This window comes from Eurypyga helias, unplaced genomic scaffold (genome assembly GCF_000690775.1).
Source record: "Eurypyga helias isolate BGI_N326 unplaced genomic scaffold, ASM69077v1 scaffold7639, whole genome shotgun sequence".
Taxonomy (NCBI): Eukaryota; Metazoa; Chordata; class Aves; order Eurypygiformes; family Eurypygidae; genus Eurypyga; species Eurypyga helias.
Genome location: NW_010272656.1, coordinates 22978 through 48756, shown reverse-complemented (window position 1 = coordinate 48756; position 25779 = coordinate 22978). Strand labels below are relative to the sequence as shown.

Here is a 25779-nt window from a genome sequence, read left to right as displayed (position 1 = left end):
AAAGAGTGAAACTTCCGTTTGCAGTCCTGTTTTATTTTTCTTCTGTGTAATTCAGAACTTAATTAATAGCCTGGTGCTCTTGTTCTTGCTAGTTTTGAGATGCGTCCATAGTGTTTGTCTATGAAGTCAACCTGCAGTGTTTTTCAGAGACTGTCCACAAGTTATTGTTAATAAAACTAAAAACTTACTTTTTGAAGTAGTCCCCCAAAGTACGCTGCTATACATATAAAAAAATTATAATCTAATCTTCTAGAAGTCGCTGGAGTTCAGGGGTTGGAGGAAGCGGAGGAGGATCTTCTGGTAGATCATCTGCTGGAGCTCGAGATTCTCGGAGGCAGACCAGAGTTATACGCACAGGACGTGATAGAGGATCTGGACTGCTGGGGAGTCAGCCACAACCAGTGATTCCAGCATCAGTCATTCCAGAGGAACTCATTTCACAGGTATGTGAGCTAGAAACTCCATGCTGCCAAAAACCTGGCGAGCTTCTCATAGCATGTGAACAGGAATGTGTTGTAATAGTAATGCATTTTCTCCAAGGAGTACTGGCATATAACTGAAAAGATTGACATTTCTAGCTGAATCGCTTTTATTCTTACATGTGTAATGCTAGAGAGGGACATTTTTGGATTCTAGAATTTTCATTTCCCAAACTTCCAATAAGACAAGGTATGTATTTAATCCAAATGAGGAGTGTCATGCGCTGTTTGTTTGCAGATAGAAGACATAGTGAGAAAATCAAATATTTGAGAATCCAATCAAGCATGTAGCTAAGTTTCTTGAAGGAGTATAAGGAAGGGGGTCTGGTTGACTTTTTTTTTCTTCTTTGATAAAAGGAGTGATCCATTTTAGATTTAAATAAAAGACATTAAACATATTTAGTCTCTTTAAAAATGCTAATATTTTTTTCATACACACCTCTACTTGATTTCATTTAAGTGTAACAGATGAATGTTGGGTATAAATTGCTCTGCTTTTGCCCTTAATGCACCGAAGCCTGAATAAACTGACAGACTCTGCATTGTGTGATTAAGTGAAGCTTGTTAAAACAACATTTTTCTCCATGTTTTAAGAAAATAATACATTCAAAATATGTGACTAGCTAATGCATTTGGATTATTAGTTCAAAACAAGTTGCTGATCTACCTTTAGAATACAGATGTTAGTTGCTAGGCCAGAGAGGATCTGCTTGTGTGCACTGAATGCCCTATAGCATGACTGGCAGAAGACAGGGGCTAGCGGGCAGGTGTCTGCAGACCCACTGGTGACAAACGGACTTCGAGTTCCTTCCTCTTTTTGCATTCAAACCTCAGAAAAAGCTGGGAGCTTCTGCCTTCGCAAAGTCAAGATACTGGAGGTGTTGGTTACTCTGAAGTTAGCCCTGCTTTCAGGCGGTGATTTGCTTCGATGACCTCCAGAGATCTCTTTTGACTCTGAAGTGTTTATTTTTTTTCTAATATCCCTCTGTCCAGACAGTTCCATTTTATAATCTAACGTGTGGTTTGTTGGTTGTGTCATAACTTTGCTTCACTTGGTGTGATCTTCTCTTTTTTTAAAAAAAGAAATAACATACTCTGTTTACCTTTTAAAACAGAAGGTGTCCAAAACATTTTTAGGGTAACTTTTTAAAGCAGACCAAGAGGAAAGATCTTCGCAGCTGGGCTGCATAACAGATTCTGCAGTGTCTCAAAAACCCGTGAACTTCTGGCATAGAATGTTAGGACAAAAAATTTACCTTCTTGTGCTGTTAAAATGCCACTTTCTTTTATTTTTTTCTGCTTGTCAACAGACCGTTTTATGTGGTGCCTTGTTTTTACTGTGTTATGGAAACGTTCAGTGCTGGTTTCCTTCCTTCTTCACACAGTTTGATCTTCCAGCACTCTGTCATCTTCTCTGGCATTCAGTAGAAGGCAGCCTGTCTGGAAAAACAAAACGCTCTCAGTCCTAGGGTTAGTGGAATAGACCAGAATGCTTCTGGGTTTTGTGAATTCATTGCATCTGTTTAACATTGGGATGTCTTTTTCTGCATTTGCACTTTCCTAATAAAAACCTAAATGTTGCAGAGACTGCTGAAGATAAGCCTTTAGAAACAGTGATGAGAAAAACAGAGGAAGTAAGGTGCTTACATACTGAAGGGCAGTCGAGGGAGAAACCAGTGTCAAAAAGACAGGGATTGAACTGTAGTTTTGGAATAACAGTTAATTGCAAAACTGTTGATTGACATAGTAAGTTTAAACACTTTTATAGAAATATATAGAGCGTTCTCAAAACCAGATTTTGTTTATCCTTTAACTACAGCACTAAGCATTTCAAGAAGTAGATTCTAAGATTCCATTAGAAAATTCAGCATCAAAGTTGCAATTCAGTGGCCCAACTTGACCTGAGAGAAGGTTGACTAGTACAAGATACTGTGAAAAATCCATGTAAGCCTCTGTCTGTACGCACTGTGACTGACTTTTGGGTTTTATTATACTTCTTTGTGAATTAGGCATTCTTTTCTTATGCACGGCGATTGGTGAGCCAAGAATGACCAGTAACCAATTGCATTCTGCTGTTACAGGCACAAGTTGTTCTACAAGGGAAGTCCAGAAGTATTATTATTCGGGAACTCCAGCGAACAAATCTTGATGTAAACCTTGCTGTAAATAATTTGTTGAGTCGTGATGATGAAGATGGAGATGACGGGGATGACACAGCAAGCGAATCATATCTTCCTGGAGGTTTGTATCCTGCAACTTTTGATAAGAAAATGCCAAAGTGTTCTTATTTTGTGTATGTAAGCACTGACAGTGTGCCGTGCAACGTATGCAGCGAAGACAGTTCTTGCTTATAGGAGCAAACTTTCAGGATGTGCAAAACAAAAGATGCACTAGGATGTCTTGAGGGATTAGGTTAGGCATTGAAGAATAACTGTGGATCCTGTTTGTGGGTGGCATGACAGTTAGTTATTTTTCTTTTAGGATCCCAGGCTTTGTAACATCAGCATTACTTACATCTGTATTTTGCTGCTCAACGAGATGCCGAGACTGCTGTGTGGCTTGCTCATAAAAGCTTATTCTAAAACCTTCTAGTGATTTGCATGTTTTTTACTACTAACATACATTCTTAAGATACAGCGGTTTTTAGAGCAAAAATTATACTTTTTTTTTAAATCAAAATGCCTCAAGTGAGGGCAAAACAGTTTACATTTATTACAGTTAGATGGACAATTTATTCATCTCAAGTTTCCCTCGTAAATGCGGTAGTGTTCTGGCTGTACCAATAAAATGATGTCATTGAAGTCCAGCTCTTTTTGCAATATTGTCTGTCCTATACAATTGTTTTTTATAAAGGGCTTGAGTCTTCTTTTATATTGGCTAAATAAGTAACTTTTTTTTGAGTAAACACTTCAAAACATAGCAGCCAAAATCTAAGGTTGGCATTAGGTGCCCTGCATGAAAAGAACACATCTGTACTCTGACTACACATTAGCTTTTCTTTCTGTGTGTCAAAATGACATTTTGATATTTTTCTAATAGATGGGTTGGTTTTTTTCTGCTCATCTGGTTCACCAGGGAAGGTTCATGGGTTTCCTCCATCCTTATCGTGTCAATCATGTGATCTGACAAAAGTTTTTTTTTTTTTTGTTCTGCAGCAAAGGCTTTGTATTTCATTTTGCCTTTTAGTTTTAGTTTTAGTTGCACCTGTCAAGCTGCTTTATTTTGCTGTAGAATGAAGAATCCTCTGGTCAAAGGGGTGAAAAATCTTTAATTAGAGATTTTTTTTTTTAAGTGATCAGCTTAATAGCATTAGACAGGTGCGTTGGAGGAAGCAAATTCTGCTAACTCTTTCCAAGTGTTCAAAGCATTTCTCCAGAGCTGGCCTTGAGAAAATAAATCACTGTTAGTCACCACTTTCAGTAGAAGTTCTTTTTAATCACACTAACCAGCTTTCTACAGCATTAACTACTCTCTTAATGCCTTTTGAGATCATAAGGATCGGTTAATAGGGACTGTCTGACAACCTGTGACTGGTAGCTTTTAGCTGAAGGTGCCTGTGCTACCGTCCGTATTTTGTATTCAAGATAGGTTGAAGTGTAGTATGCAGAGCTTCACTGTCCTCACTGGCTGTCCAGAGAACAATTTTGTCCTTGGCCTCACTTTTAAAGCTTCTCCCCTGTTTAGATGAATCTTTCCTACAAGGGATTGTAACTCCTAGTAGTAGTATTCCTTTCCCTTTTTTTTCTTTTACCCCGCAGAGAAACTGGGCTAACTCCTCCCCAGTTCTTGTGGGAAAAGACATAGAAATGACAGCTGAAATGAAACTTCACCTGTCTTAACTCCAGTCTTCAAAGATGTAATTCACAATTTATAGAATATGCCATGCTTTCTCTGTCTTAAGATATTTCAGTTTTATGGGCAACAGTAAGTTTGTTTCACAGAAATGTATTAATTGAATATCTAAATGTGATCAAACCAGTAGGAAGAGTCTAACTGAGCACTAGTCAGTGCTGTCAATACTCTACTGTTGGTACATTAAATAGTGCAAATTACCAGTCCTCACAAGACCAGTGTGCTTGTGTCATATAACCGTGCAGGCTAGTTCTCGGCAAAACCTGGTGGCCAGAGAAACTTGCCTATGGCTCTCTGGAAAGATGCCAACATTCTGTCCTCCAGAACTATATAGAATTTTTTTTTTTTTGGTCTTTTGCTCTAGAAACTTTGTACTCTTCTTGCTTTCACATGTCATCTTGCTTCTGGATGCTCTTTTGGAACTGTAACGTCAGTGTTCATAAAAAAACTGTAGATAACTGATAAATGCTATATGCATCCAATTCTTAGTCAGGTTTTTATGATTCTGAAAGATAAAGAACTTCCTTTTTTTTTTTTTTTTAATTATGTCAAGTTACACTTTCAAGCTTTTTGATTTTTGTTCCTTCCCAGCACACAAAAAAAGGCAACTGACAAGACTGCTTTAGCCTCAGGCCTTTTGAGGATCTTGCATGTTGATTAAAAGCAGATGCTAATTTTTGCTTTCTCCCTTCTGCATGTCTGGTGCTTTGTGACCCTTAAATTTAGGGGTTACTTCTCTAAGCCTTCCCAGACAGGGAAGCTTTTTTTAAAAACACTAGGAGTAACTTACACTTAATTTTAAAAAAGAAAAAAACAATCTAGGATATGTTCCAACAACTGTGAAATTAATAGACTGTTGTTTAATACTTCATTATTTCATTAATATGTCAGTTGTGATAATTCTAGTTAGTATTGTAAAGGTTATGCAACTGAATTTTTAAGGTAACAAAGCCCATGTCTCAGTTCTTCCTGAATTCTTCAAAATGTCTTAAGGGAAGAGCAGAACTTTACTTTTCTGTACTGATTGCCTTCAGTAAGTGTCTCTTAGGTATTTATTTTTGGACCCTCACGTACTTTGATTTTGAGTTCTCTAGTCCTGTTTCTTTTGTTTTGTGATAGTTAGCAGAGAGGCATGTGGGTTCATTTGATACCTTATTTTACTTAAGTACTTGTACGTTAAAGCTACATAGAACAAGATCATTTAGCATAGGAAAGACTTGAACGTCTGTGGGTAGTTTTCCAGCTCATGTCAAGTTGCATTAGAGTCATCTTCTGGGCTTTATGTTCCACTAGTCTTCTGTAGAGCGATTCTGTAGGAGTTTAAAATGCTTTGTTGTTTATGTAGTTGAGATGTGTGCACGTTTGCTCAGTAACTTCTGCGTGATACAGGGGGTCCTCGCTAGTAGGACTTGTGAAACATAAGTTTGGCAAGATCCGATGTTGGATTTTGGAATTGTGATGAGGTTCTTTAAAAATCTATTTGTGTTTTAAAGGCGAGAAGAGATATAGGCTGGTATTGCTGCAGTACTTACTGTATTGGCTTGCAGCGAGGGGAGGTGGGAACCGGAACATAGTGTAGGATCAGGTCAACAGCTTGCCTTTGGGGAAAACAATTAGGTGCGTGGTTTCTTATGTGGATTTGGTGGTGGTGTTTTGGTGCTTTTTTTTAGATGAACTTCAAGTTGAGTAATGTTTTGAATAAATACATCTTGTCAAGAAAGGAGTTCTGTAGTTCTGTTTGAGTCTGGTTTCCTAGGAAACCAAAATACATGTTTCTCTCCCTTCACTGTCAGTTTTGCCAATTTAATCCAAACTTGAAAGAGGAGGGAGATACTGAAGATGTTGAACTCTTGAATATTTATAAAAATATGCTGCTGAGAAGAGGGGAGAGAAGTTATGATTGTCCCCTTAAGGGAAAAGGTTTAATGCGAGCTCAACTTGAGATTGGAATCGATCTAGGCAGTGCTTTCAGTTAATGAATCCAGTGATAATGCTAGGCATGGAGCTGTTGAAAACAATTTTCTCAGTGCTTGAATTGCTGCTTATGTGCATAATGAAACTTGGGATTTTTTATTGCTGGGTTTTTCTTTCTTTCTTCTGCTCTGAATATCCTCTTCCAATTTCCAACGGTATTTACTAGTGAATTGTAGGTACTTTCTCACTTAAATAGGTTGATCAGAATTATCACATCTATAGGAGTGTTCGGTCTGATTCTGGTCTAACAGTGCACAAGAGATGAATCATACCACCCAATGGGATTTTTCTGAAGAGCAGGAAAATAAAGTCACAGAGAATGGTTTGTTTGTTTTTCGGTTGGTTTTGCCCCCCCCCCCCCGGATTCTTAAACTGGATGTAGCCTTGCAGTATCTGTGTTTTCACAGCACTGAAAAAATTCCAGTCATGTTTGAAGGGGAGTGGATTTGGCTCCTATCCCTACTGGTTTTAGCACCTTTGTTTGCTGGTATAGAATGAAGGAGTGGGATCTCTTGCAGAAATATTGGAAGAAAATTAAAATCTGATTTGAAGCTGAAATAAGAGGGTAAGAAAAAGCTTCATTTCCTCAATGCTCATTTAGCCAAAACGCACATAGTTTTGATTCTTGAGTCTGATGGCTTGAATTGTTACTTTCTTATTTGGAACCACAGCTAAACTCAAGGTGCCTAATGTGGTGTGAAGGGGTGTGTGTGCGTCACAAGTTAGCATGTATTTTCTGTCAAGAGGATTTCTGACTTAGCTTATCTTAAAAAAAGCGTATTGGCCATTTTGAATGAGGCTGGAGAGTTATTTCCAATACTGGCCAATCCTGTTCCTAAAGAGAGATCAAAGCTTTTCACAATTTGTGGCTGGATAGTGACCAAAAAAATGAGAATGAGTTGCTAGACTGTAGAGAGGTTGGAGCTTACCTAGGACGACGGGGTCATGGTGAGTGTGGAAGGAGGGAAGAGGAGCAGCATGTGGATAGTGGGAGATGCACCAGTCTCAGCTGTGTTTCCAGCTCTTCAAGCCTGGTACTTAGAAGCTGACACTCTTAAGGTGAGGGGTACTGCTCATTTATCGGTGCAGACAGCCAGTTGAAAGTAGTTAAAGTAGCAGGCAGGATGAGGCCATTCCAAGTGATCTGAAGTGTTTCAGTACGACAGAGCCTGTGGGCCAAAACCAATTTTGTTTTACTAGGATTTTCAAGCAGTCTTCCAGGGATGACTTCCTAAAATGTACTGAATGAGTCCCACATGATGGGTTACTTATTTAATGCAAAAGGCATCGGTGCAGGTCTTGCTTGCTTTGAAACCCACAGTGCGCTCTAGTTCCAACGCTGTTATTCTGGGGACAGCTGGTTGTAGTTGGTATGTGTTACACTTCCTGGAGGTTAGGAACTTAAGGATGAATGCTCCACTGGAGAAGTCTCTAACACTTTCATTGTCAGTAAGTGGAACAGTTAAGTGAATTAATGCTGGCTCTAAGTGTGGACTTGTGGGTCCTTTTCAGATACCCTCTCCTTTGTGTTCCTCCCCTCCACACCTCTTCATTCCAGACACTGAGAAGATGACCCATAATAATTAGTTCCTACTGTTAAGAATGCTTTTATTTAACTTCAACCCTTGATTTCTAGCCACTGTTTAAGCTTACTATGAAGTGGAGGCTGAGAACTGGGTGTGTTGAGATTGTATGTGCTCCTTCTGTGTTTCCTGAAGGGAGGCTGGGTAGAGTCTCAGGAGTGGTTTAAGCAGATGAGGTGGTTCTGCTGTCAGAGGGAACTACCCTGCCATTCCCTTGCATGGTGGTGAGGTTTATGTGCCCGCATGGGTTAGCAGAAACCTAATTTGGGGAGCCTGATTTTTTTTTTTTTTAAAATCATATTTTCTTGCGTTTGGGAAGGGGCAGAGCTTTGCCTCTGCTTTGCTGCCTTTGGCAGCAGTAGTGCACAGTCAGCTTCACTGCATGTGGTGAGGCACCACCTTTGGGCTCTGCTTGACTACCCAGTTAAGTCAGACTGAAGATTCCTTCCCACATTACTTCCGGACATTCTGGAATATTATTTCAGGCCAGGTGAATGGCTTTAGAAGTCCTACCTTGCCCCAAGGAGGCACCTGCCACAGGGATGAAGGAGGGAAGTAGGACTGTCCTTTTTGTAGCAGCAAGATGGCAGTCAGGTTTAGTTGTCTTGTTAGTCCATACTGCTGAACTTAAATACATTACATGAATTTTCAGTAGCCTCTTCCATGTGTGGATAGTAGCTATAGTTTAGTAAATTGGTTTATACTTTAATGATGATCAGTACTTCAGAGAAACTCAAGTTTTCTCGCGGGGAAGCTAGGGGAGTCACAGCATTGAAGTTCATCTCTTTGGTTTAGGTGGTTTTAATTTTTTTTAAACTACATGGTATTAAAAATATGGTGTTTTTTCCAGATAACTGGTGGTCATCTTAACGCAGATACCGTTTAAAGCTTTGTACTGAGAGCCGCAAGCTACTAGCCTGCGAATTGAACAAGTACATCCATCTCCGAAAGAAACGTTCCATGGATGAACGTACAGTCTTTGCCATCAGATGTGGCTTTGTGAAGGCCAGCTTTCACCATCGGTTCTGTCCTCCCTTAAATTCTAGGTCATCTTGGGAGTTGTGCGTTACATGCATGAGTGTGTGTGCACATGCACGTATTTGTATCTGTCTTATCCTAGAGCTTTGTTCTTTCACATGACAGGCTGAAGTTTGAATTTCTGGATTACAGAAAAATGTGCTTTGGGCAAGTCTAGTTTGGGAAATGTGGTTAGGTAATAACTGGTTTTGTTCACTAGTCTGCCAAGCTTGATTGCAAATGTGGTTGCATAGGAGGCACATGAGTTTGCACTGGTGAATCCGAAGAGCAGAAATTCAATTAAGATAGGATTTTTTTTTTGTTTTGATATTTGTTTAGTTGATGGTCTCTCTAGCTGATGTTTTAAGTAGTTGATTATTCACTTAAGACCCTTGTCTCCTCTTATAGAGGATCTTATGTCTCTTCTGGATGCTGACATACATTCTGCTCACCCAAGTGTCATTATTGATGCTGATGCTATGTTTTCAGAAGATATTAGTTACTTTGGTTATCCATCCTTTCGGCGCTCATCACTTTCCAGGCTAGGCTCATCCAGAGGTAATTTTGCACCTTTTTTCTTTGTAATAAGTAGTTTGCTGTGGAAAAAGTTAGTGATAGTACACACTGGTGGTTTAGATTCTGATTTATTGTGAAAGCAGACTGTGATGTGTTGTCAAATGCAGAGTAGACAAATAGACTGTTACTGATTATCAAAATTATTAATGAATTGTGAAAATTAGCAGGTAAGTTCTGCAAGAACGTTGATAGTAATGTATTTTAAATCTAATTGTTGATCACTGGTGTTGCAAGGTGTCATAAAATTTTTGCATGTTACGTTTATTTTAAACTATAGTGTAAGTACCTACTAATACATTGCATTACAGATAATTAATGTGGTTCAAAAATGAGTAACAATTGATGACGTGGCATTCTTTTTTTTTTTTTCTTTTTTTAATCTTTCTTTTGGGTTGCTCCTTGTTCACTGTTCCACACATTCCCTTAATTGTTCCATGACAAAAGTTTAGCTTTGTAGAATGAGAAACTTTAGATACTAAGAAGTGATCTAAATTTTACTTTTTGGATGCATTTTTGTAGTTGGATAAGGAGAATTATTGGTAACTGATTAAAAAAGCAAAACCAAAAAACCAACAACAAAAAACCAACCTCCTTGAGTAGTGTTAAGGCATTTTAGGTTTTTTTTTCCCCTCTTAAGCATATTACACTTAAAAATTTATAACAGACCATGCAGCAATTTCCTGTCTTTTTGAAGCTGTTGCGCAAATGCCTAGAGTATTTCCAAACTGTTAATCCAACCTCTGCTGTGATTGTTTGTTTAGTACGGTTTTGTTGCCTCTCATGAACATGTTTTAGTATCTTAATTGCTGAACACAGAAGTTCCTGTTACAAAATTACTAGTCAGGGGTCAGTGTGACGCTTGCTAGAGAATAAGTATGGTACTTTATGAAATATGTCTGTAAGACAAGCTGTTGTGTTTGGCTCATATAAAAGCTTTCCCGTTTGTCTAATACAGCAAAAAAACCCAAGACTAGGCGTAGTTTGTTGAAACTATGATATAATAATGTGGTCATCTCATACATGTAATTCCAGTTGATTTTTGTGAGCATAAGTGACATACTTAATAGGTTAAATGCGTTATGTGCATGCACGAGTATTGAGCATCTGACATAACTCCTTCTAAATTCCTCCTTTTGTTTCCTTTCCTAAGGTTATTCTATATAAGACGTTACCACGAATTTTATAATCCTTATTTTCCATGCATAGTTGACTCTTGGAAAGTTAGTTTGATTACGTGATTTAAAAAATTTATCTGCATGAGCGAACTGCAGAGTACTGGCTTTAGACAGTTTGTAGGCCAATTGGAGGGGAAGCATTTTGGTAAGGAACATTTTCCTACAAGGATCCTTTTTTAAAACTTGTCTGACTCTTGAAAAGTTTTCATTTGATCTACTCAAAACAGATACACTTTAATTTATCGAATCCAGTCCTATGGAATATTGTTTTAAACAAAAGGGGTTGGATTATCAAACGTATACAAGAGCTTTTTTTTTAATGCTTGCTTTCTTTAACCTTTTCAAATTACTGTTTTTTTGGGAAAGTTGTTATGAAGCTCTCTAATAAATACTCTTTTTTGGTTTGCATAAAGATACCTAACAGACAATATAGACTTAGATTTTTGTTGTTGCTACTACACTGATAAAACGATACTACAAAACTCTGCATATTGTACTATAAATTTTTAAATTGCAGTGTAAAAATGTATTTGGCCTCTTATGATGTAAGTGAAAATGCTTTAGTTTTATAGTGCATAAACCTGTAAGGCTTCTTTATTTCTAGCTTATTTTTATGTTTAGTAATTCTAAAGTACATATGCTTGAAAGGGTTAATATATTGAATGTTGCATGTCAGGACTTTATTTTTAATCTCTGTGAGTAGATTTAACTGCTGTTAGTTGCATCCTGAAGGGTCTTTACTAGAGAGTGGCTTACTTTTATCCCACTGGTGTGACCCAATTGCATACCAGTTCTCCTTCTTCCCTTAGAGAGAGACTCTGAGCTGTTGCGTGAACGTGAGTCCGTTTTACGTTTGCGTGAACGAAGGTGGCTTGATGGAGCCTCATTTGATAATGAAAGAGGCTCTACAAGTAAGGAAGGGGAACCAAATCTGGACAAGAAGAATACGCCTGTTCAAAGTCCTGTTTCGTTAGGAGAAGACTTGCAGTGGTGGCCAGATAAGGTATTGCAATTTTTTTACTATTTTATTTGCATGATGTGCTATAGATCTGTTCATTTTTTCCAGATAAATACTGTTTCCTTTTTGAATATCACATCTCAGTCTATGTGAGATAATGTAATTAAGCATGTTCTTTCTTATGCACTTAGGAAAATTATAAATAACTAGTTATAACCTTATAGCTGCACTTCTGTTATTGCTGTTTTAATTTTCTCCATGAGTTTTGAAGGCATTGCTGTAGATCATACAATGTGGTTTGTTTTTTTCTTTTTTTCTTTTTTTTTACTTAGGTACTCACAATAAGAAACTCATGAAACGATGTAAACTATCCTCCATAGAGGAAACCTTTGTGTTGATTAGCATTATTATTCCCAGAGATAATTTCTAGTTTGAGTAAATTGGGCTTTAAAACAACAGTGGTGCTTAAATTGACATTTATTTGTAGTTGTGTTTTGAGATGACCAGTAACTTAACTTGCTCCTTCAGAATCCCTTTGGCTTTGATTAGCTGGTTTTCTTTGTAACCCTAATTCCATTTTCAAGGCAAGAAGTAATTCCCATGTGAGATATAAGAATAATAGGAACACCATCTATATGTTGCTAACTGGGTACTTGTAGCCATTTTCTTTATGAATTACCCAGATGCTTGGTGAAATGACTGTTTTTAAAAACCAAACCAACCAACCGAACTGATACCTTCCCAGGAATGGAAGTGATAATCTGTGTCTATTAGACCAAATTTTATGGACTTGGGGTGTCTTTCTAGTGTTCACAGATACTGTGGACAGACAGAAATGGGAGGTTGCTGTTTTGAGAAGTCACGCTTTCTTTTTCCTTTTGGACTAAATATAGGTAGAGAGCTTGAAGAAGGAGGTGAATTTAGAAGCTTATTTCTGCTTAACAGCAGCTCACTTTCAGCTGTTATCGTCTTCATTTGGGCATTCGGGCTGAGAAATGAAGATACCTAAAAAGAATGTGGGTCTAATAGTTGCTGTCGCAACCAGACCTGTATGTCTAAAATGTGATCTTATTTTTTCAGCCGGTAACGTTGAATTTCTGTGTCAGTGAAAACCGGCAGCTGTTGTCCCCCTTTCTTTGCCATAATGGTAGAATAAAAGGCTCATCTAGCTTGGGTAGAGAGACGTCAGGGGTTTTAGCATCAAAGAGAAAATGTAGTTTAGATTAGGAATACTAACTTACCTTTTTTTATTTCCACTGCTGGGTTTTGGCAATTATTATGGCCATTATTACTGTTGTTTTTTTGTTTTGTTGTGGTTTTTTTACTACTACAGGAATGTTTTTTCCTGTTAACCCCATTTATAACTCTGGCTCTGAAAATTTAGTTACTAAGTTAGGTGGGGATGTTTTTTCCTGGTGCGGTTTTGGGTTTGGTTTTTTTAATTTGCAAAGTCGACAGATACTGCCCCAGGACAATTATTGCTGTCTTTTATTGGGCATCTATTGTGGAATTAACTCGCTCTGATATCTACTTGCATGATTGTTCAATTTAAATATGCTGAACTTCTTCCAAGGTACCTGCTTGATAGGCACTCATATAAACTAATTAATGAAGGTGTATTACTGGAATGGCCTTTCATCTTTTTCCAAAAGTAGTTAAACTTTTCATCCCATCCCTCAGCTGAAAATTCATAAGAAATTGTTCTGCATCTTTCCTGCTATAGCCCCACTCTGAAGTTTTGTTGATATTTTCCAACAGAAATTCTTCAGGGTGAATCCAGAGGGCGATGATTTAGCTTAGAGGCTAGTTCAGATGTTTATTCCATTTTGAATGTTGGAAAGGAGGTTTTGTAATGTTAATGGAAAAGACAGTAGGCTAGGGGAGAGATTAAATATGTGAGGAAGCACTACCAAATTAGCAATCTTGCCTGCAAATATTTTTCCTTCATTTTTCATTATTTTGATGTTTAGCATTTGAGACAACTGTCATAGTCCATTGGTGAGGTTGGTTAACTTACCTTTATGGGAGGTAAAGTGACAACCCGAGAGGAATGAATGAAACCTTTGGAAAGCTGACAGTGTTCCCAAATGCATCACGTTCACCCACAGTCCGAGATTCACAACGTTGAGACATGTTGCACAGGTATTGAGTTTTCTCCACCATATAAGTGAGGTCAGCTGCTCAAGAATTCAAGTCAATGAATGAATTCTTCTGAGTGTTCAAATCCTGTAGGACTGTAGCAATACTGGTCTGCCCTGCCCCGGATCAACGTTGTGCTGTGCATTTCAGAGCCACTCTGAAATGCACATCTATAGGATGGCAAGTACGGCCACTTTTTTTCCTGCTGGGCTGTAGTTAGGTGCAAGCTGAGCCTTCAGCTTGCTCAAGAAGGTGTAGTCTGATGAGCTGTTGAGGTATTAAGATTAGTCAGCAATCTGTATCATCTTCAGGTATGTAATTTCCCTGGTTTGATGTCAGAATCGATAGTTGAACACATGAGACTCAGGTTACAGAACCAGAGTTGTCCTGTTGTTTGTGCATCTGTGTGCATTTAGTCTTTTGAATGGCCTCGTGGAGGTGTACATAGCATTCGTCCTGCAGCGTTTACACCACAACTTTTTTTTGGAAAGAGCAATTTTGAACAGCAGGTTTCTTTAGTGTTGAGTTTGTGGTATAAAACTGTTTATAAAAGGTTGTAAAACATTGGCAAGATTAGAAGTCATAATGATACTGTCTTGGAGCAAAAAGTAATTGCTTTCTATATTTAACTTGGAGGCGTTAGGCCAGATAACTTGTGAAGATTTATTTATGCTGACGCAGTAGTGATGCATCTCATTAGACTACAGTAGGTTCTGATGGCAGGCCTTTCTGAGAATATGCAGTATTTATACAATGGCAGGTAGTAATCGTGACACAGATTAGCATTCACGCTATTTCTGTGTTGTGTTGGTAGATGCCCCCCAGAGCAAAATAATTCTCTTATGATGTAACTAATTCTGGATTCTGTTACCAGGGTATAAAAGAGAGTTGCTTCTGATTTGCTTCTGTCCTTTCTGGCTGCTGCCTTTCTCTTTCCCAAAATATTGGCTAACATTTTGAGCTATTGGTAGGAGATGTGCTGAACCCCGACACCTTTTGAAACGTGCACTTCTGGGCAGGAAATCAGTTTAAAAAAAAAAGTGTGAATCCAGTTTTATGAAACTAAAACGTTTCCACTTGTAACTTTCTGTAACTGAAAGAAAAGCCTTTTAGTTTAGGGGACAGATAAAAGTACTGGATGGTGGGCTGTTCTGATGGTCTGACCTGAACCAAGTGTTCAGTTTCCCATCACATGGGTCAGTTGCTTGAATGTGGTGGTATGTTGTAATCTAAGAGAGGCAGCTAAAGGTACTGGTCTGGGAGAGAACTACTACAGACAAGACTAGTTACTATGTACCTGTCTTTTGGATTTGTAGCTGTAGAAGGCAGCATTTGATTTTATACTGGTATAAGTTATTTTTTTGTGGTTTTGAAAGGCATGTTCTCCCTTATATGGAAGGGAACTCTTAATTGTTACCAGTAAGAAGCTTAGAAAGCACATGAGGGTTCTATGGCCAGACTTGCTGTGGAGCAGCAAATGATGGGCCTTACAAACGTTTATCAGTAAACAGAAGTAAATTTTTTTGTGTAATCACTCAGATTCACAGGTCTGTAGTTTTGAGATTGGTTTCAGTGAAGGGGGAACAGGAACTTGGAAGAATTGGGTTGTAACTGTTACGTAGTTGCTGCAACACTGATATGCAGCTAGATCTAAGAGGGGGGGAAATCAGGCCTGTGAGATCCAGGTGAGGTACAGGATGAAGCGGTTGAGCAAAGTGACACTCTCTAAGTAGTAGAAAGATGCCATATGAGTTTTGGTAAAATCTTAAAAAAGAGAAAGAAGCATGGGAGGAGTAACCCATAATTGGAAGCTTACCAGCGTGTCAGGTAATAATTATGAATTAATGTGACGTGTAGCATGCTGCCTTTTTTTTTTTTTCAGTTTGATCTTGTTTGCGGTTACCTTCAGAAGTGAAATACTAAGAATTGTTTAATTGATGGGGCAGTGAATTTGACAACTGATTTCTTCGGTAGTTAGAAAATATCTTCATGAGTGTGCTTAGAAATGCAGAAATGGAATTATACTGCTTTTTTTTTTGTTTGTTTCAAAAATCCAGAATTTTAGGGGGAAACTTTTTTTTAAATGTCAGAAATGAAGAGACCTTCCTATCTCTAATTCCCTGAGCAGTGTTGCGTTGTTAAAATATTGTGGAAGCTCTTAGTAAGCTGTGCAAGTTAACGGCCATCTATATGTTATCTCTAAACTACAGGAAAATAACATCTACTTCTGTCTTCCCTCACTCTGTCAGAAGCAATAATGCTTTTTTATGTGTGTGTTTGAGAGCATGTTGAGCTTGAGACAAGCTAGACACAGCTTTGTTTTCAAGTTCAACGTTCATGAGAACTCTGAAAAAGACTTTAAAGTTCAATTTTTTTTTTTTAGATATTTTTATATGTATTTATAATATTACTGTCTTAGACTTTGTATTTCTGTTTTTGTAGGATGGAACAAAGTTTATTTCTATTGGAGCTCTGTATTCTGAGCTCGTGGCTGTTAGCAGTAAAGGAGAACTCTATCAGTGGAAGTGGAGTGAATCAGAGCCTTACAGAAATGCACAGGTACTGTACATCTTTGAACGCTTACCTTCAGAATGATTGATATGCTTTGAATATCTAAAATATTTTTTTGTTTCCAAAGAATCCTTCGCTACATCATCCTCGAGCCATGTTCTTGGGATTAACCAATGAAAAGATAGTGCTCCTTTCTGCAAATAGTATTAGAGCAACTGTTGCCACTGAAAATAACAAGGTATGAGATGTGTGCTGGTTGCTGAATTTAACAAAGCGGTTTTTTTTCCCCAGTTACTTGCAGCATATTATAGAGAAGTTGATTCTTCAGCTTCATCAGTAGTAGAAAGTGCTTAATTCGTTTGTTCATTTCACTTCTTTTCCTCTACACAGATGTAAAACAGAAACCCAACTGGTGTTTTGCAAAAATGCAAAAAGATGAAGGAAAAAAAAAAGAACAATAATCTGGCAGATTTACAACTGAAACAGTGAAAATGCGTTTCACCTGATTATCCAAAATACTTGACTTTTTGCTGTTAGAGTAGAAACTGCCACCGGCAGAAAGAAAGAGAAGCTTGTTAATAATCTATATATACTTACTAGAAAAACTGAGGGCATTGAAATTTTCAGTGCTGTAAAGTAAGTGGTGTGGTTTAACCCCAGCCAGCAACTGGGCACCACACAGCTGCTCGCTCACTACCCCTGTCCCCCCCAGCCCCTGCTGGGATGAGGGAGAGAATTGGAAGGGTAAAAGTGAGAACTCATGGGTTGAGATAAAGACGGTTTAATAGGTAAAACAAAAGTTGCACGTTCAAGCAAGGCAAAACAAGGAATTCATTCACCACTTCCCATGGGCAGACAGGTGTTCAGCCATCCCCAGGGAAGCTGGGCTCCATGGCATGTAACAGTCACTTGGGAAGACAAACACCCTAACTCTGAATGTCGTACCCCTAGCTTTAAATGCTGAGCAGATGCCATGTGGTCTGGGATATCCCTTTGGTCAGCTGGGGTCAGCAGTTCTGGCTGTGCCCCCTCCCAACTTCTTGTGCACCCACAGCCTCCTCACTGGTGGGGTGGTGTGAGAAGCAGAGAAGGCCTTGACTCTGTGTAAGCACTGCTCAGCAATAACTAAAACATCCCTGTGTTATCCACACCGTTTTCAGCACAAATCCAAAACACAGCCATGTACCAGCTACTGTGAAGAAACTTAACTCTATCCCAGGCAAAACCAGCACAGTAAGTCATCTGAATATGCTTTTCTACCCAGTTAAGAGTGAACTTGCAACTGATTTGGTGAAGTATATGCACTTGTTGACACCTCTGTGAGGGTTTGGGGTTTTTTTTACTGTTTTTTTGTTGGGGACTGGAAATAGAGGAAAAAAAGATCCTGAAAAGCTCTTTTTCTGGGGAAAGAAAAGGTGGTAGGTGCTAAAATCCCAAAGGGAATCATTGGTTTTTTTTGTTTTGTGGGTGTGTTTTCCCCTTTCAAAATCAGTAAATATTACATTAAAGGTACAACTAAGGTCCAACTTTTTTTTTTTCCCCCCCCTACCCTCTCTATTCCTTTCCCCTTCTCCCTTAGGTTGCTACGTGGGTAGATGAAACTTTAAGCTCTGTAGCTTCCAAATTAGAACACACTGCACAGACCTACTCGGAGCTTCAGGGAGAACGGATTGTTTCTTTACATTGTTGTGCTCTTTATACATGTGCTCAACTAGAGAACAACTTGTATTGGTGGTAAGTAAATACTGTGTTTATGGACAACAGTGTAGATCCACCGGATGTCTTCGTGGTCTGGGCTCTGAGAAGCACCGTGAAACCACTGAATCTCAGCTGTTCTGAGTTCTGTAACTCCGCACCGGAGCTTAGGTTCCCTTTTTTAAGTATATTTATTCTCCTTTTTAGTGCCTAATGCTTTTGAATGCAATTAAAACATCTTTAAGAAAGTCAGTTATTCTTTTAAATGTATATAAATGCTTTAGCTGTCAGATATATCACTACTACATGGTATCAGAGAATAACCTTTATGCCTTTCAGGCCTTTTTCAGATTACAAACACGGAACAAAAGTGCCCGTGTGTGAGGTCCACGTTTTTCTGTCAGGCTGTCTTAGAAAATGTGATCTGTTAGTTTGTGGTCCAAATCTTAAAGAAGGGAGAAATAACATCAGATGCTCCCCCTGGAGCTTGTTAAAATGCAACACTTAAAAACATTTTAAAATAGGAAATGTTAGTTAAAATATTTAAACCAACAATTTGAAAATTAAGAATCCTATGTTTAAAAACAAACAATCCCAAAAATGCGAACCCTCAAAAATAAGCCTTCCAAAAGAGCTCTGAAATGAATTTTTAATTTGAATGAATTCATTGATGAGTTGTCAGTATGCATTGTTTTTGTTAGTGTGTCAGGAGTCGTGCATTACATACCCTGCCCAAAGCTCAAGTAGCTTTTAGGCATGGAGGAGTTAAATCCTTCATGATAAATTGGAAATCAGAGCACTGAAGATTGGTTCTGTGAAGCAGCTTTCTCATTAAATTCTAACAATGCTTTGGAAAACATCTGTGTAGAATTGTAGCTAGGCTTGTAACTTAAACACAGATGTATTTTATTCTAACTTCTACTCCCAGATCTCAAAATTACAGCTCTCTGGTTCTTGGCCCTTTCGTTATGTCATAGCTAACATACCTCAGAGTAATTACTCTCAGTGTGAACACTAATAAGCCATAATATTGTAGGTACCTGGCTATTGGAACCTGCCATCTTTACTGCTTTTAGAATAATTGTTGCAATATATAAAAAGACATACTGACATTTGAATGTAATCTTTGAAAACAATTTCTTTTTTAACTAACATGTCCTTTCTGTGAAAGGTGTCTAGTCCACCTCTCTGGTGGAAGGTGTCCCTGCCCATGGCAGGGGAGTTGGAACTGGATGGTCTTTAAGGTCCCTTCCAACCCAAACCATTCTATGATTCTGGGAGGGGTTAAATGTCAGCAACGGTGGTTTGATGTTAATCAGATTGATGTAGAGAGAAGCTTCCGTTACTGTTAGTATCCTTAGTTACGACGGTCTGTAGGATGCTGGACAAGACTTCAGTTTCCAGTGTTGCATGCGACTGATGCTTTTCATGTTTTACTTAACGTGAAGCAACTTTTCAAATAAAAGCCTCTAACTCTATAACCCACTGACTAAAATATGAAGTGTCAAAATAATAAGCATGCTTAACTGTGTACGTAGGTGTTATTTTAGCTAAATTGAGGAGATCCAATTACAAAAGAAGTGTCCTCTTTTTTCCCCTCTTGCAGCTTAAGTCATGTGTGGTAAGAGTCCTAGTATCCTCCAGCCAGTCATGTCCCCAGGGAGAAATGAGGCTTTTAGAATTTAAAACTAAAAAAGCTTATCCTGTTCCCCAGTGACTGCAAATTCTGGAAATTATCACTAGTCATGGAAAAGATACCCTCAAGTTCAGAGGAGACATCCGCAACATGAGAGCTGTGACAGGACCATACCGTTTGCAACAGAGGTCTTGCAGCATTTTGGACTAGAAGGAAAGCCACTTGGCAGTGAAATATCTTACATGCTCTCCCTCTTCCTCCTAATAAATTGGCTGGGTGAGGTGAATTTGGAAAGTGGTGAATATAGAAAAAGATGTCATTTTTACAGTGCTTTGAGATTTTGGAGAAGGTGGCACAGACACTTGTATGTTTGATCATGAGTACGTTAAGCAGAAGGAACAAATTGTTTAAAGTTATAAACAAATAATTTCTTTCTTAACCTTTTTCTAAAATGTGTTTTTCCACAGGGGTGTAGTTCCTTTCAGCCAGAGGAAGAAAATGCTCGAAAAGGCCAGAGCAAAAAACAAAAAGCCGAAGTCTAGTGCTGGTATCTCCTCTATGCCAAACATAACCGTTGGAACCCAGGCAAGTGCAGCTGTTGCAAGTGGCATTTTTACACTGCTATATGATGAGCTGCCAGCCTCCTCCTAGAAAAGGAACCAAACCAAATTAAGTTCTATTCTTGTTATGCACAAAAATTGTATCAATAATATGGAATTAAAATAATATGTTTTAATTGTATGAATGTAAATGAATGTGTCCTGTTGGTGGTGGTGTTGCTTTATAAGTGTGATTGTTGTGGCAAACGTGGAGGAACAAGCTGTGCTCATATGAAGTACTTCTGTTTTGACTTACCTAATGACTCCGCGCTTTGAGAGAAAGAAAAGTGTAGAAATAGGATTCTCAGTAGAGCATGTAGTTTTGTGAATGATTTGGCATTTAAGTGCCTGCAGTATTAGTCTGCAGTGGGATAGACCTTTGGTTTGAAGCCTTTGCCAAAAAGGTTAATAGCTGATACAGACTTGTGGGATTCTTTTTGTGATTCGTTTTAGAACTAATGTGGGACAAAACAGCTCCTTCCCAGTGAGCAATTCTTTTGGTTCCAAGTCCATTCTGTTCAACTCTGGGATGAGTCTTTGTGATTGGGTGAATTGTTCCTTTTGTGGTTGAGCATCTAAATGCTACATATTAAACAGTTGTACTGCTAAAGCTGTTGCTTTCATCTGTGAATTGCACAACAGCCTTGTTTTTCCTATTAAAGTGTGTAGTGCATCATGCTGACTTGCCTCTTTGCTCAGTTCCATAGGTTTTCTTATTTTTTGGCTACTACATGTATCTCCAAGAAAATGCATGCATATGTGGTTTCTCTGCGTATAATCCGTGGTTCTCATAGAAATAAATATTTCTATCTGTAGGTGTGTTTAAGAAATAACCCCCTCTATCATGCTGGAGCAGTTGCTTTTTCAATCAGTGCTGGAATTCCAAAAGTGGGTGTCTTAATGGAATCTGTTTGGAACATGAATGACAGCTGTCGATTTCAGCTTCGGTCACCGGAGAGCTTGAAAAACATGGAGAAAGCTAGCAAAACTACTGAGGCAAAGTAAGTGTTGAGAACACACGCACATACAAGAATATTTACTTGATATTCTCTTGAATTGGTGAGTGATTAAAGATGGAGAAGAAAGGTCAGGTTTTTATTAGTCTGAGCTTTTTGCCTTCTTTATAAAATTGTAGGTGTCTTGTGAACTTTGCTAAATGTGCAGAAATGCTCACTGCAGGAAAGGCATCCCAGTTGTGTGAAACCACAGGAGGAATAGTAAATGAAGGCTTTCCTGCAGTGTTTCCTAAAGTTTCCAAGATTTCATATTGGAATAAAGTGGCTTTGTTATGGGACTAACGGTTTTCAGGCCCTTCTTCACTCACTGCACTGAGACACCTGTTTCAACCCCTCCATAGTTTACAAAAAGGAAAAATATTGTTGGGTTGACAATTGCCATTTAAATGTTTCTTAAAACATGTTTAAGCTGTTTCAAGAGAAGCTTGACAAAGTTTAACAGTTCTGGAGTTTTAGGTTGCTGTATAGAGCTACTAATTCTTCCTGTCTGTAAGCAAAGCACATCTAAGGACGTTTAACTCAACTTGTGTACAGTCTTACAGCAAATAATGTCATGAAGCTTAATCCCTGATTAAGCAACGTAGCGTCATTCCCAACTAGCCTTGTCAGTTAGGAGGAGTTATTTCATTGAAGCATTATTCAAGGAGCATGGCAGGGACACGCTGGTGCTTTGTCCGTTGTCACAGACAAGGTGTCACCGTTTTCTTTCTTCAGTCTAAGTAACACCTTTTATTCTAGACCTGAAAGCAAACAGGAACCAGTGAAAACTGAGATGGGTCCTCCGCCATCCCCAGCTTCCACTTGTAGCGATGCGTCGTCAATAGCGAGCAGCGCATCGATGCCATACAGTAAGTACTGTGTAAGCTCGTAGTAACATAAAATATTTGTGTAGGTATGACGTTATCATAAAAGGCAGTTCTACGAAGTTTCTATACTAATTTCAAGATCCTTTTTGGTCTTTCGGGCTGAACTGCAACATATACAAAGGCTTTTGTAATAGACCAGTGAATTGTCACTGTTAAATGTATTTGTATAAGCAGTGCCTACTTGATCTGAGGTGTATCTAAGCAAGCATGACACCAAGTTCTTAGAATCAGAAGTGTCTTTCAGGAGGTGATCAAGAGGAAGTCTGAAGATAGTTGTTTACATTTAATTGCAATGGGTTAGTTTCTTTGCAGCCCAGAAGTTGAAACTGTTTTGGAAAATTCTAAGATTAAGCTGTTCTTGCACAGCTTGCCTTGCAGGTGAACCTCAGTGCATAAAGCAGTAGTTCGTTATCTGGTACATAAAATGTCAAAAACTAGACATTCTTTACTAACATACAAAAGCTGTGAGAGAAGTTTCATAGTACAAGTTGTACTTAAAACCCTAAAACGCTGCATTAGAATTCATGTAACTCACCTTCTCTATTTAAACCCATACATTTATAAAGGGTTAATTACAATGCCATCACTTGAAGAAACCTCTCTGCTTCTATTTCTTCTCATTGTTCACATAGATTAGATACCAGGAGGAAATTCTTCACAGAGAGGGTGGTGAGGCACTGGCACAGGTTGCCCAGAGATGTTGTGGATGCCCCATCCCTGGAAGTGTTCAAGGCCAGGCGGGATGAGGCTTGGAGCAACCTGGTCTAGTGGAAGGTGTCCCTGCCCATGGCAGGGGGGTTGGAACTAGATGGTCTTTAAGGTCCCTTCCAACCCAAACCATTCTATGATTCTATACTGCAGTTTTAAGACGCGTTCACCTAGAGAATCAAACGACCTCATTCAGTGACTGAGGATCTCGTATGCTTAGATCTGCAGTACTAATTAAATTTACTACTAGAGTCTCTTGCTACTGATTTCTTGTCTTTGCAGTTCTTTCAACTGTAATTTTCCGCTAACTTAGAACTTTAGTATTTTGAACTAGTGTTTGAAGTTAACTTCACAGCTACCTTAGAAGTTCTCTGCTTCTTTCTTTAATATGTTGATAATATTAATTATACTATATACTCAATTCAGGAAATTAAAGTGCCAGTGTTAATTTAGCCATGTCACGTACTTAAATTTGATCCTCAGTGTACAGTTACTGTTCAGATGATATCTTTGCAACACATCTAACTGTATTGCTATGAGCCCAAATAGCTGTTTTCTGCCTCATTAGCTATTCTTCTAGATGTTTACCACAAAATCCATATGCAGTGGACAAGCAGACCTTTTGTAAGGTGATACCAAGAACTGCAGCAGGGCTGAATGAGGGGTCTTACACTGTCAGCATTTTTACTTACAGCGTGAATATCTGAGCCCTGCCAAAACAGTTTCTTGTATTCTAATTATTTTGCTTAAATGTCCTTAACAATTGCTGTGTTTATCACATAGGCTTTAGTAGTGCTCATTTCATAGAAAAACATGAAAGTTACATGGTATGCTGTTATGTAGCTCTGTCTTTTGAAGTCCAGATTCTTGTTAACCTCTTGCTAATTTCTAGATTTGACTGTTCATAATCTTTCTGCAGGATTAAGTTTGATGTTTACTGTACTTCGCATTTTGCTATTTGATTAAATACTTCAAATCTGGGAGTTTTTTGATAACAACTCTTTTTGTCTCAGAGCGACGACGATCTACTCCTGCCCCAAAAGAGGAGGAGAAAGTGAATGAAGAGCAGTGGTCTCTGAGGGAAGTTGTGTTTGTGGAAGACGTTAAGAATGTTCCTGTTGGCAAGGTTTGTCTAAAATGCACTGTCACACCATCTTTGAGGAGGGAGAGAAAAAAGTTTTTAGATAAGCTGCCTGTTAAAAGAACCACAGTTTTGGGGATGCTTGCGAGTGTTTCTGACTAGTACGGCTTTTGTTGCCTTTTTAGTTATCCGTAACACAATGATGGTAATAAACTGAATGTGTTGTAAATAAAACATGGTAAACTTTAAAAAATAACATTCTGGTACTTTAAGTTGAACCACAGTATTAGGAAGAGCAGATGTGTTTTTATCCAAAATATTATTTTTAGTGGCTTGAGCAATAGCTCCCACACATCCAGTGCAGTGGTGGAGTTACACGTGTCGTGACTGACTTTTGCATGCGCCATCAGCTGAACTTTTGAGTGAACCTCATGTTCTGGCAACTGAAAAGAAACGTTTTGATTAGAAATGGTATACTTTAATATGAGTATAAATTTATTTGATTTGTGATTCCAGAAAATGTTTTATTTGTAATTTTTAAATTTTCTTTGTAGTAAATCTTTTCTCCGAGTGCTGCAGAGGAAAATCCTCTGTTTCTCATTCGGCATTGTTGTGCCACTTAAGGAGGGATTAGGTCATCTAGACATTTCTCTGCTCTCCTCTTCAAAAATAACAACAAGAGGAAAGCCAATAAAGTTTTTCCACAAAATGAATAGGTTGCAGCTCTTTCTACTTGATTCATAGAAGATTTAAAAAAAGTAAAGTTACCAGAAGAGGAAATAACTCTCTGATAGAAGGCTGTAGCCAGAATTATTTTACTTGCATCCTTAATGGGTTTACTTGTGCAGGAGTGGAGGATTTGCCTTGAGCGGTATCCTTGAAAGGAAGAGGCCAACAGTGAATTTTCATTATCAAGTTTAGGTCATTTCTGCAAAAGGGAGTACAGAGCAACCTAATTCACTGAAACACTTCAGTTTCTGTAAGCGAGGTTCTGAGATCGAGTTGAGGTCACTGAAACCATTGTTTGCCTCTCTTACCACCTTTGGGAAAGCTCTTGTTCTTATCTGTCCTTTCTGTTTTAGATGCTAAGATATTTCAGGACAGAGACTGTTTTACTATTTCTCTATAAAGGTGTCTGTGTGCTGCATCAAGATCTACTACTGTAATAAATATAGAAGAGCTTGATTTTTTTTTTTTAATGTGTTAATACTTTCACTGAAGTGCTAAAACCAATAGTCGACTGTTTTCTGAGTAGGTATTAGTGCTGAGTCTATTTTATATCAGTTGTTTATGGCAAATATGCTCATATCATAAAGCATGCTCTCCTTTTCCTGTGATGTGTATGGTCATTCACTTTTTTCCTTTTCCAGTTTTGGAACACTTTAGATAGAATGCAGCAGGAAAAAACCATAAAACCTTTTTGCTTAGTGGTGTCCAGGTTAAAGACAGAAATAGTTTATGCCCTGCTCTGTGTTCTGTAATTTGGATCAGTTGTGCGATTGTATGACGGACTGGAGGCACCTCAGTCTGCAGAGGGGTTACTCTTTGCAGTGTTCACCTACAGGCTCCAGAATAGTTGATTTTTTTTCATTCTGCAACAGTGATGTTTGTAATTTAGCTTGTTGTGAACAGAAATAAGCACAAAGAGGGTTTGAATTCTGAACAATCTGACTGTTCTGTGCCAAAATAATTTTTGATTATGTACAGAGGTTCAGACTGTAAGAAACAGAATTGTACACCTTCAGGCTCTTAAGACTTCATGGGTTATGAAATCCTACACTTTTTTACAGCTCACCCAGATATATGTTCATCTGGTCTTCCATGGTCTTTTGTTTACTGAATGACGTTCTAAAAAGTCACATCTTTGTGTTAGTATGGAGGGCCTCAGTGGCATGAGCATCCTGCAGGAGAATA

General features: G+C 38.4%; 1 protein-coding gene across 1 annotated transcript in view; it reads left to right on the top strand.

Annotated features, from left to right (window-relative positions):
- Positions 1-25779, top strand: part of LOC104515277 (E3 ubiquitin-protein ligase UBR5) — a gene marked incomplete at its 3' end in the record, with an annotated part of 53009 nt that overhangs the window by 4620 nt on the left and 22610 nt on the right. Inside the window, exons 5-15 of the mRNA XM_010159193.1 lie at positions 254-443; positions 2561-2720; positions 9314-9463; positions 11466-11659; positions 16196-16312; positions 16392-16502; positions 17844-17998; positions 20063-20180; positions 21011-21195; positions 21949-22058; positions 23798-23910. Of these exons, the coding sequence (XP_010157495.1) occupies positions 9322-9463; positions 11466-11659; positions 16196-16312; positions 16392-16502; positions 17844-17998; positions 20063-20180; positions 21011-21195; positions 21949-22058; positions 23798-23910 (1245 nt within the window). The remainder of the gene's footprint in view (positions 1-253; positions 444-2560; positions 2721-9313; positions 9464-11465; positions 11660-16195; positions 16313-16391; positions 16503-17843; positions 17999-20062; positions 20181-21010; positions 21196-21948; positions 22059-23797; positions 23911-25779) is intronic.